At 44.7% G+C, this 12,535-nt stretch overlaps 1 protein-coding gene across 2 annotated transcripts; it reads right to left on the minus strand.

The window, feature by feature from the left end:
* Positions 1–2,227: 2,227 nt before the first annotated feature.
* On the minus strand, positions 2,228–8,473 carry LOC147132631 (major histocompatibility complex class I-related protein 1-like). 2 transcript variants are annotated; one of them, XM_086014106.1, is made up of 7 exons: positions 7,746–8,466; positions 6,931–7,197; positions 6,300–6,578; positions 5,612–5,923; positions 5,435–5,554; positions 5,320–5,340; positions 2,228–5,241 (listed from the first exon to the last, which is right to left on the minus strand). In XM_086014106.1, the coding sequence occupies exons 1-7, from the start codon at positions 7,810–7,812 to the stop codon at positions 5,195–5,197; spliced, it is 1,113 nt and encodes a 370-aa protein (XP_085870232.1). In that variant the 5' UTR covers positions 7,813–8,466; the 3' UTR covers positions 2,228–5,194. The 2 variants fall into 2 exon arrangements, with proteins under 2 accessions (XP_085870232.1, XP_085870231.1); XM_086014105.1 differs by having other exon boundaries at positions 2,228–5,340; positions 7,746–8,473.
* Between the last annotated feature and the right edge of the window lie 4,062 nt (positions 8,474–12,535).

The raw sequence follows: 12,535 nt of genomic DNA on the forward strand, positions 1-12,535 counted from the left end.
CTCTACAAACTGGCGGACATTAGTGCAATTGTGCAGTCCTGCACCTGAGCTCATACCGTGCAATACTCAACATTCCCCACTACTGTTAGTCTAGTTTTATTTTTATCCAATGCTGTTCCTTACATTTCACTACAGCACTGCAGCACTGTCACTTAGAGTATTTTTCCTCTGTACTATGTACAGGCTAAAATGAGTGTTCCTCATACTTTTTATGTAGATGTAAGTTGGTGTGTATATACATGTGTATATACACATGTTACTGCGTACATTTACATAGGTTTGATCCTGAATGTTTGCCGTTAATGTTATACATTAATGGCTAGATTATGCCGCCGTCCCTGTCTGACCTATATCTTTGCTGCTGTAACACTGAAAATGTCCCCACTCTGGGATCAATAAAGGCCTTCTTACCTTATCTTATCCAATTCTCAGTCATTTAATCATTCTTAATGAGTAACAGAGTTAAGAATTATTAATATGACTACTATACTTTTACAGCGGCTTCCTACTCATTTTGAATCGTCACACTTGTTACTGACTTAGGAAGTTTAACAGTCTTTGTTAAAACCGTATGGATTTGTTTTAAATCTAGCCGGAGTAAGCTATTTAATTAATTACATAGGATGGTAACGAGACCTTTTATCATTAAGGTCTTAGCCGTTTGTTCAGCAAAAGTTACTTGATGTATTTGTATTAATCAGTAGAATGACATTAGTAGTGTTAAAATAAATTCATAACATTTAATTTAATAATGTAAGTAATCAAACAATAATTTATTATCAACCATAAATTCCTTAAAGGCAGGATACAGTCAATAAGCAAGAAAATTGGATGATTGTAAGTTTTATTACATGATGGGTTTCAGTCATAAAAATAATAATAAGGATTTCCTTAATAGTATAGGATATAATGTAAAATTTAAAATTAATGTTAAAGGCAAGTATAACATTGGATAAAATAATAAAAACAAGAAATAATAGTGATAACAGGCAAAGGGAATAAAAATGATTAAATAGTAGTTTTGATTTAAGTGAGCTCTCAAGAGTGATCAAGTCTTAATCGCCCCAAACCTGATAAAAATAAGGAACTATTGGGAAGTAAGAAACTCAAATGCTCGACTGGCCAATTTCTTAAGCGTGCGATATAAAGTGAATTCTATTCAGTTACCTTATTGAAGCAGTGATTTGGATATGTCCAAAAAGGAGGAGAAATAATCCTTCTTGCTTGGGAGTTAGAAAAGTGTCCCAAGAAAAATGCAAAATGATCTCCTTGTCAAAGCATCTTCTTGTAACTGCGGCAGGAGTGAAGAAAAAGGGCGTAGAGCCTTGATGACTTCCCCTACCCAGGGCTCTTTTTGGCTCACTTAATTATAGACTAACTTTAGCAAACCCCTCATTATCTAAGGATCAACAAGTACATTGTCTCCCAAGTGAATAACATGTTTGTGACAAATGGATCAACATTGTGACCGTTCAAGACAATTATTCTAAGACATACATGATAAAATAATCTGAGCACTTAACATTGTATATCCAAGCAAGCAAAATAATGGATAACATATAAATGCAATTCTTATTGCCACATTCTCTCCTATGTAGACAACAGGCTGGTTCTTGTTCCCTTTTACATCGCATGTAACATTCTTTGAGAGCCAATGCACATGGGCTATTTAATACACAAAGCACTTTCTGAGCTAGCAACATATACTGCTTCTATAAACTTGTAGCACATCTGTGCTTAGGTTATTGTGGACCAATTATATGAGCATTGACTTTGGTATGTTCATTCTTACTAGAATCTGTGCTTTTAAACCTTTTAGACCTTATATAGGGTTGTCTGAACTGGCAAGTTTATCGTAGTCAATTGAGTAATGTCGACATCTAGTATACAAAATACGAAATTGCACATTAGGCGTTTCCCTCTTGATGGTACTAGGGCTTTAACCAACATAGATTTACATCACACATCACCCTGACGAGACGCACCACATGACAGTGTGTGTAAGCTATGCGTGTGGTTTAGGGTTGCCAACTGTGCCATATTAGCCGGGATGTCACGTATTTTGGGCTAATTTTGTTTGTCCCATACGGGACCTTAAATGTCCCGCATATTGGCTATCAACTCTTGCAAATACAGAAAAGTGCAATCTACCGATCCTGTGATATAAGATACTTTTAGTGACGCTATGGATGGCGATCGATTGTCAATAACGACGGACACAGACGGGTTGGCAGCTCAATGTCTTTTACTTGTATGATGTATACATGCTCGAACATACATTGCTGGTTCTTAAACAGTGATAGCACATGATGGCGCTCGTAATGGAGACCCTCGGTACTACACATGACAGATCCTAGATCAGATAAAGCGTCAATCTCAGAACAAGCGGCAATCACTCCACCTGTCATGTCAGGACTTCTCTCTGGCTGCGCAAAATGACAGAAGACTGCTTGAGTCAGTCAAAAGCAGCCAGAAATATCCGTGGAAAAAATACATTTGGTGAGTCGCACTCCTCTTTTACATTTCAGATTTCTTACACCCGTTTTTTGATGAAAAGAGCCAAATTGTGGTTTCATATGAGGTGACATATCGTCGCTGTCCTGTGAAAAACACTGTCCCTTTTTTCATTTTTCTTATTTTTACGTGAATTTGGTTTAAGCATTAACGTGAAAATTTGAAAATATTCAATGAATGATCCTAAATCACTTTAAGTGAAATGAAAAAAAATAAATAAATTTGAACCAGCCAGACACTCTGGGTGCTCAGCACCCCCAAAGCTCTGAACCTAAAATCGCCCCTGGGTTACATGTTCACTAGTGAATGCAGAAATCCAGACTACTTAACTATGTACATTCTATTTTGACCTTACAAGTTAACTAGAAAGGCTCAAAATGTTAACTAGTTAACTTGTAAATGCAAAGATATATACTAGTAACACTAGTTGGTCTAATTTATCCCTCACTTGTTAACTCGTGAAACATGTTTTTCCTTCTCGTAAACTAGTTGACTCCAGAGTGAGTCACTAGTTAACTAGTGACACTGACTTTCTTATCACTAGATAACAAGTGGAAGATATTTTGTCTCACTTGCCAGGCTCAATGATGAACTGGTCCAGACTTTGACTGAGCATGTTTAACAAAATTGCACACTAGCTGACACGTGCACACAACAAGTTAACTAGTGAAATAATACAATTTTCCTAGATGACATGTTTGCCAGTTACGGCACTGTACAAGTTCACTAGTTGTGCACACATGTAAAATAGTAAGCAATTTTGTTTAACTAGTACAATGTAAATGCCAGCTAGTATGCAAAAAACATTAGCTAGTGCAACAAAAATCCCTACATGTTAGATTTATGTTGAACAAGTTTTGCACAGTCACTGACTAGTGCTGCATAAACCTTAACTAGTAAAAAGAAAAGCCCTACATGTAGGAAAAATGCCAAACATGTTCAGCCAAATCTTGCACAAGTTCATTTCTGGGTCTGACCAGAGAGACAAAAAGCCTTACACTCGTTAACTAGTTGAATAAAAATCTGTGTCACTAGCTAACTAGTGACTCACTCTGGACTGAACTAGTTTACGAGAAGGAAACACGTTTCACTTGTTAACAAGTGAGGGAAAAATTAAACCAACGAGTGTTACTAGTGGATATCTTTGCATTTACAACTTAACTAGTAAACATTTTGAGCCTTACTAGTGAGCTAGTGATCAATTTTTAACCCAACAACTTAACTAGTAAGGTCAGAAAAAACTTAACTGGTTTAACCAGTGGACCTTTGGCACTTACTAGTTAACATGTGAACTGTAACATGTGACCATTAATATCTCTAATGCAACTCAAACACTTAACATGTTTAACCTGTGGACTGCATGCAAATGAAGCAGGCGGGACAAGAATTTTGATTGATCGATATTCAAATGATATGTCTTGAAGCTTTAACCCTTAAGAGCCTGGTCCTTAATACGAAGAAAAATAGTGATTGTATAAAAAACATTTCACAGCCTACTTATGAAACATCTTTCTCGCTTTCTCTCCCTCTCTATGTACTTTGGGGTGCAAAGGTAGGTATATTGTTATAAAAATGAGAAATACAATACAATACAATACTATTATAAATATGAAGTTATAAAGACGACGGATGTCCGACTTCCTGACAGCCGGTCGATCGAAGGAACCCGAGGAACGACTGCACTTTTTAACTTTTACCTACTTTTTGACTTCACCTCACGTTTTTATTTACACTCCGTTTTTACTATTCTTTTTTTACATTTTTACTTTTTGGACGTCAACTTACGGACTCGCTCCTGCCCGTGTACCGAATAGCTAGCATACCGCTAGCATACGCACATCGGCAATAGCCTAGCCTGGGGCTAGTGCAAAATGCTACCCCATCACAGCGACAACGGCGACAACTTGGACAGCTTGCTGGAAAAAGCAAACAAGACAATTGCTGACCCGAGAGAGGATGTTCTGCGCCTGTCAGAAGAACTCCGGAAAAGAGAGTCAATCGTCTCATCTTTTACGACCCGATTCCCCCAACTGTCCGCCGTCGTCATGAATCGCGTCATCTCTAGCGGGGCCCTGACGGCGACGGCAACGGCGACGGCAACGGCGACGACCGAGGCTCCCCTGATTGACATTGAGTTGGGATCCAGCTGCCTGCCCGGGGGCCATCCTGCACAACACTATTGCACGGTGCCACCTGGGTCGAGGTGGTGTCCCGCGGCAGGAGGCGCAGAGAAACACCCCCCCGACCCCAACTGGTACTGAAAAAACTATTTGCCCCACTGGCAAATGATTCTCCTGCTCCAACTACCGCGCTCCCGCGGTCAGAGACGTCTGCTGCTGCTTCCGACCCAGGCACTCATTCGGATCCCTCACCACCCACAGCGATGATCTCTGCCAGGAGTTCCGGAGTGGGTAAGTCCACTCGTGGTCCGGCCGCCCGCTCGCGCGTCGGGCTACTGAAGGACGCAGTGTCCCAATACACGAGTGGGCCGCCTCACCGCCGCCGAAAGTTTTTATAACTCAAACAAATCCCCCCCCCACTACACAAAAGCAAGCAAAAACATTTAACAGTTTCCACCAGGAAGAATAAATGCTGTTTCTGTTTTCAAAGCCAAGCGTGACGGGAAAGCGCTTGGACGGAGACGCCTCTCTCGCGTTGCGTCAGCTAACTCACTCGCGTCTCACTCGGAAGCGGGCCCGGGGGCGAGCTCCGAAGGGGCGTGGGCAGCTGCAAAGACAGCGAGAGACGAAGACCGCTTTGCAGCAAAGCTGGACATCAGAGCTTGACAGGAAGCGTTTGACTTACAAGCTGCGGTGTACTTGGATGCTAGGGAAAAAGAGGAAGAAAGTGTCCGTTTGTTTTGGTCCCAAATCGTGCACGGCGGCGGCGGCGGCGGCAGGCACACATTGGCGTGGCTCACCTGCACCCGCTCGGCTTGTGTGCCGCTTGACAAAGAGGAGCGCGAGCAGCGGCAGAGCCAGCAGAGCGAGGAGCGCCAAGGGGACAGCGACGGCCAGCGTCGTCTTCCCGACTTCTTCCTCTGGACGAGAGCCAAGAGGAAGAGGTGAGAAGGACGACATCAGGCGAGGATTCTCACCTGCGATGATGCGCGCGTTGCTCAGGATGCTCCTTCCGTCCAGCTTGGTGACCATGTCGTCCTTGACGCCCGACAGCTGGAAGACGCATTCGTAGCGGCCCTCGTCCTCGGCCGCCAGCTGCGCTTTCAGGTGGGCCGTCGTCTGGAAGGTTCCGTCGTGGTTGGGGAGGGTCTCTCCCATCTCCACGTCCTCGTGGAGCTCCTCGCCGTCCTTCCTCCAGAAAAGGGCGGCTCTGGAGGGGTAGAACCCGCTGGCGTGGCAGGTGATGGCAGAGGACGGCGTCTTCTGCAGCAGGGACACCGCCGGGAGCTCTGCGCGGGGAGAGGCGGCCACAATGTGCCAGAGGACCAACGGCGAGAGAACGAATGATGGAGAGGACGTGTGAGATTAGAAAACATGACCAGAATGTGTGACAGGACAAAAGATGGAAAGAATGACAGATGGACAAAAAGTGTCAGGGAATGACCAAGAGAGAGAAAGTGTGAGAGGACCAAAGCAAAGCAAGTGTGAGAGGAGAATGATGGAGCGCAGGTGTGAGAGCGCAAAAGAAAAAAGTGAAAAGGGAACGAGCGTGAGATGATTGAAGATGGAATGTGTGGGAGGAGAAAGATGGAGACAATGTGTGAGGGGAAGGCAGCGATGCAGCTTGCAATGGCCGCCGTGTTGCTCCAGGGGGCGTGCTGCTACCTGTTCTCATCAGGACGTCCCTCCCATTGCTCACGTGCTTCTTCAAGTAAGAAGGACAAATCTCGGTATAGTAATGCTTCCTGTATTGAAGAGCGAAGTCCCGTTGGTCCCACTTGAGTTTGGTGGGGAAAGCTTGCGGCTGGACTGCGATCCATCTCAGCGTCTGCAAGTCAAACGACAGGAAGTCTTCTCCGTCGTAACTGATGTGAATCCAACCGTCCACCTCGTCAGTCTCATCGTCCCATTCGCAGCCGTACATCCTCTGGACCGTGTGAACACCTGACACAATCACACACACACACACGCACGCACGCACGCACGCACGCACACACGCACGCACACACACACACCCCCACACACACACACACACCCCCACACACACACACGCGCGCACACACACACACACACACGCACACAAACACACACACACACGTTGAAGTGACGGCGTGTGCTGAGATAAGGTTGCGGGTGTTTGTTTTTTCGCAGCGTAATCTTTTTTTCAGATTTGAAAAATTTGATGAAGACAAAAAATGCTGGAAACGTCTCCCTTATGACCTCAGGTCACGCTTGCAAAAAAGTGTCTGAGCACATGAAATGTCTTTTTCTCGTCGAAAGTTGAAGGGAAACAAACCTCCAGTTTGGTTGAAGCTCTCTTTCCACTTTTCAATTCTGACTTTGCCACCCTGCTCATTACCAATATTGATCTTTGTGTTTCTCTCCCAGTAGTGCGGATCCTCGGCTGTGATTTTGTTCATCCAGTCCTGTTTGGCTTCGTATTTCCTGCTCTTGCTGTCGTAGTGCGTAATCGGAACGTCGTCAACATAACCAACACTCAAGAACTCTGGAAAGTTTGGAATCTGAGAGGAGGCTGTGTGAAAATACTTGAGCGAGTGAATCACTGAAAGAGAAAACAAAAACATTTTGTTTGTTTGATGTCCAAAAATCTTGCGCTCTTCATATCTGAAATGATTCTGTCTCGAGCTGAAACAACTCTCGACACCTTTATTTTGAAAGCAATGATTATGATTGAGTATATTTTGCCTTTGCCTTCATAAATGTGCTTTTTAAACATTTACAATTTCGACTTCCTTATTAAATAGATTCTACATATATTTTGTATGTCAAAAGCGATGATACGAGATGAACTCTGATGACCACATTCTCCGATTCTGGCAAGTGTGGAATATCGGAGATGACGCAGTTCGGAAATGAAGCACTAAATAAATCCAAAAAACAAAAACATGTTGTCTATTGGATGCCCAAGAAATCCCAACTATTCTAATTGGACATAATTGTGTGTCAAATTGAAACATTTCAAAACTTCCTCCAGGAAACAATGATTTCAAACGGCAAAACTGTGTCCTGAGCAGTTGCAAGTGTTGCTTCCTTCGGTCAAGTCAAGCTGTGAAAAACAAGCTGATCGCGAGAGTCAAGTTGTGCACTTACCAGGCGTCACGCTGTGCATTTGCACCGCCACCACAAACACTCCAAACAAGTTCACCATCTTCCACATCTTCCGCTCCGTTCAGTCCAACCACAGCAAACTGAAAGAAGTCGCCCACCACCTCAGCTCGTGACACGGCAGCCTGGCGTGACGTCACCTGCGCGTCGCGTCGCGTCGTCTTGTTCTGTGGCTCAAATGAAGTCGAGTGTGCGTAAAACGAGATGAGAAGAAGCACAGGTGTGGGGTTTTTTTTTGCTTGCTTGCTTGCTTGTGCTGAAACAGCGACACTTCCCTTCCTGGTGGGAGACGTAAGAAGCAAGCGCTTGGTCCTTTCGGGGAAATCACGTGACCGGAGACGAGTTGACGTCCACGCCTCTTTCAGTGCCAATAAACGCACCCCATTGCATTACGAGTGGCATAAAAAAAGGAGTTTTAGCTGTGTTAAAGCAAACGTAATAAAACTCCCCACGGGTGTTATTTCCGAGGCCAACTTTGCAAAATAAACAGTTTGCTCTTTTGGCTGCGGCCACGAGAGAGCCATGAAAACGACAACGTTTGAATTCAACCAAGCCCTGATTCTTCTGCCGACTACGAAAGGCTGGAAACAGACTTCTTTTCCTGGCGATATTTTGCCAAATGAGGTGGCGAAAAGAGTGCGAACTGTGGCCCTGCAGTGTCCACGTCCAATTTGACAGACAGCCCGTGAAGAGAAAAGCGATTGGTCGACAATTTGACGCGTCCGAACGCTGTAAAGGGAAAGTGAAAGTGAAAGTGAAAGTGAACGTTTCCCGGCGCGAGGCGCACAATGCGCCAGCGAGGAGAACAGCTTGGACTGACATTCGTGCACTGAAAAAAATCAAGGTTGAATTGGCTCCATTTTATTTCCTCAAGTGGTTGCACAAAATCAAAACATTTCGAGAGATTTTCACACAATGTTCAACACTGCCCTCTGCTGTAATGCACAATATCACGTCCAACATAAACTACGTGCGAAATAAAGGTCACCAATTGAAATATCATCCATCCGTCCGTCCGTCCGTCCGTCCGTCCAGGATCTATACCGCTTTATGCTCACGAGGGTCGCGGGGGTGCTGGGGCCGATCCCAGCTGTCTTCGGGCAGTAGGCCGGGTACACCCTGAACTGGTTGCCAGCCAATCGCCGGGCAAATTGCAATGGCATGTCAAAGAAAATATACCACATCAGGTGCTACATTAGGTTCGATCAAAGCAGCGTTCATTGCTCGGTTACGCAGTAATGTCAATCAGACGATGCCTATTGCACTTTCGAGTATTCACAGACCGGTTACGCTAAATCACATTAAGTTGAAATATGTTTTCATACGTGTTTTTGTTGTCGGAGAAGTTACAGACCTTTGTTACGACAAATGCTGCCATTGGCACTTTTTGACATTTGTGTTGACACACGTAAACGGGGTTGCCTGTGTGTGTGTGTGAAATAGAAATCTTTGCTCTTCCTTGAGTCATGCAATTGTTTTCAAAAGGCTACCAGTGTCTCGGATTAACTTTCAAATGTAAGCCATTGTAGCGATGCGTCGGAATCGAGTCGTGGGGCTCTGAATCGGATCGGATCGTGAGCTACCCGTAGATTCCCACCCCGAGTCCCGGCCGTCGCAAGTCCGATTTTGATTACAGTTTTGAGGCATCCATTTGCGTTGACCAACTTTTGTGTTCGATATCTGTCTGCATATCCACTTTTTGTGAATCGTTCTGCTAAGTGGTGTGCGGTGAACTTTTTCCCGACGTGAAAGATGCGCCTTGGCTCAGTGAAGGTCGAGAAGCAGCGCTTGACCGAAATATGACACAGTTGCCAGCCACACGAAGCATTCTCTTCTTTTTCGACTGCAGCTAGTTCGTTCATCGTAAAAGAATAACACTCCGGACAAAGTTGGCCAATCTTCTCAACTCCAGAGAGCCGGTCCAAGAAGTGCCACATCTGACAGCAGTGATGTGCCAGATGACAATCATAGATGACCATACAGGTACGTTGCTAGTTGCTCACTTTATTTTTAACATTTACTGACTAATGTTGATGAATTAGTTAGTAGTTGTAGGGATGTAAGTTCCGATTCCTTTCCGATTTCCAGTTTCCGATTTCCAGTTTCCGATGTTCAGTTTCCGATTTTCAGCTTCCGATTTTCAGTTTCCGATTTTCCATTCGATCTCTTACAAATTGCTACCATGCTTGTTTCCCTGCACTAGTGTGGTTCTGCAGTAGAGATGGACCGATATGCTTTTTTCGGGGCCGATACCGATTAGTAGTAGTCAAGGAGGCCGATGACCGATATTAGGAGCCGATATTCATTTTCGGTAAAAAGGAAAAGATTGGCGTCAAAATCTAAAAACAAATGAAAACTCTTTCAGCTGTGTTGAAACGTCTTTAAGCATATGTTTATGGAACCATTTTTCAGATTCGCATACTGTGGATTTCTTACATTATTATTACAACAAGTCATTGTTGACAAGACACAGAACATTGTTGCTCTGAAATTCTCACAAAGAGTTCACGGAGCAGGCTCCATGTAGTTTTCCACAGTAAATGAAGTTCTCCCAAATTTCTAAATGGCAAATGTTACCCTTTGGCGTATCTTTGTTTTGATTTCAACTTAGTTTTAAATGTGCTCATGATTGATTTATTATTTATCGGCCCATCCCTATTCTGCAGCCATCCACAAACAATGACACGCAATGATGTTTGGCGCAAGCGCATCATTTGATCCACGCATTCAAAATGTGCTCTGCATCTGGAATGAAAAAAAAAACGTTCGGAGCATCCTTTTCTCGATACATTTGAGCGATTGATCGAAAATCCCTTTAAAATCGATTCGCTCCGATTAATCGGAGCGAATCGATTTTAAAGGGATTTTCGATGAATGCTTACATCTCTACTAAGTTGGCATTGGAACCAGTCCCGTGTCCTCTTTTGCAGCGGGAATCCAAGCCGCTTTCAAGCTCGGACTCCCATGTTGATGTGTCGGATGTCAGACTGCCCCCCCCCCCATTCTTTCAGTTTTGACCTGACATACTCGATTCCCCCGACAGCCGATAGATTTTGTCAACCGTTCCGCCCCTAACATGTGCCGTGTACGTGTCTGCGCTAGTGCTAAGGGGGTGATGGTGAAAAGAGATGTTTGCCACAGAGCGGAGGAAGTCCGAGGCTCCAGCTTGTTTAGCGTCAAACAAAAGTTGAAGGTTTGAAATGAAATGGCTGAAAATATTCTTTGGAATTGACGAGCAAAGCAAATACCACCGTGGCTCTACTTACTCCGCCAATGAGATGAACCTGCAGCAAAGCGTCATCCACCAGGCCGGCCAGGCTCTCAACCGTTGCACGGATGAAGAACGTGGGAAAGGTTCCCAAGTGGAGGCCGAGGCCGAGAGAGTCTTGCTGCTAGCAAGTGAGTCCGTGTTTTCATTTTCGGAAAGGCACCGTCATGATATGCAGGCCACTGGGTGGCACTCTGCCCGCATAGATTGCCAAAGGTAGCATTCCAGGCCACTAGATGTCACTGCGACATGTTCATCTATGCCCGGTACGTTTAGGGGGGAACGGAGAATAAACAGTTGAGCGCGGAGCATCCAGCCGTTGTGTCGTGTCCACTCATTAGGCTAGGTATGTGTGTCTTTTGATAGGTGTTGCTGTACAGGGCTCCGAGTTCGAGTCGTCTCGATGCGAATGGATTCATGGGTTGTTTGGTTTTTTTGGGGTCGATTAATCGTTGCATCCCGAGCATTTGCTGTAAAATGTTCCATTTTAGGGCTACCGTTTTCTTTTTTCTAAAAAATTGCTTTAGTCTGTTGACCATTCATTCGCTTAATTGTTCAAAAACGGGGCATTGCTGCAACATTCACAAGCGAATCAGGATTCTGTCACTATTGTGATCTGTAACATCAGAAAATAGAGGTGAAGTGCGGGTGGTTGTTTTCCCCAAGTAAAAGCAGCTGTTTGCAAATGTCCTATACGGATTCAACACCAAAATAATCACTAGTCACGTTTACATTCCCTGCTTGTTCAATCAATCAGTCAATCACATTTTATTTATACAGCACTTTTCATGCGTAAAAATGCAACTCAAAGTGCTGCAAAACATCCGAAGCAAAACATTAAACGGAAAAAAAAAAAAAATCCGTTCACGTCCTCCCTCCCAACAAACCCAAGACAGATATCCACTACTACATCAGCACTCATTCACACACACCCACACAAAGTGCACAACCTGATCAAATGTGTTCAAAAGACATGACAAGGCACAGAGAAACCATATGGGGAAAGGGTACCCAAGGGGAGCCCACGGCCACAGGGGCGCCACCACCATAGAGAGAGCCCAGCCCGGATTAGACGGGCCGACCCCACACAAAGCGTAGAGGCCGCCGGCCGCCCGGACCCAAGGAGTCCCTGCGATGACAGCCCCCGCGGGAAGGGCAGCCACCCCTCCCTCAAGGCGGAGGCCCCCCCCCATGAGGAAACACTGGAGCTAAAAGCTGACAACGGCAGAGAGCAACAAAACGAAAAGACAGAACAGTAGTATAGTCCAAGAACTCAAATCAGTAAGATAAGATCAAAATAATCTTCAATCAAAAGAAAAGATGAATGATTTAAAGGTTGTTCAAAGCCAAACTAAAAAGGTGTGTCTTGAGCTTCCTCTTAAAGACATCCACAGTCCCTGCGGACCCGACGCCCTCTGGCAGGCTATTCCAAAACGCCTGGCGAGGCTGCACTCAGCCATTTTGCTCCTCACCCTTGGAATAGATAAAAGGCCGGCGCCAGAGGACC

Source organism: Filicampus tigris, chromosome 18, assembly GCF_054856515.1.
Source record: "Filicampus tigris isolate MCC_2025a chromosome 18, RoL_Ftig_1.0, whole genome shotgun sequence".
NCBI lineage: Eukaryota > Metazoa > Chordata > Actinopteri > Syngnathiformes > Syngnathidae > Filicampus > Filicampus tigris.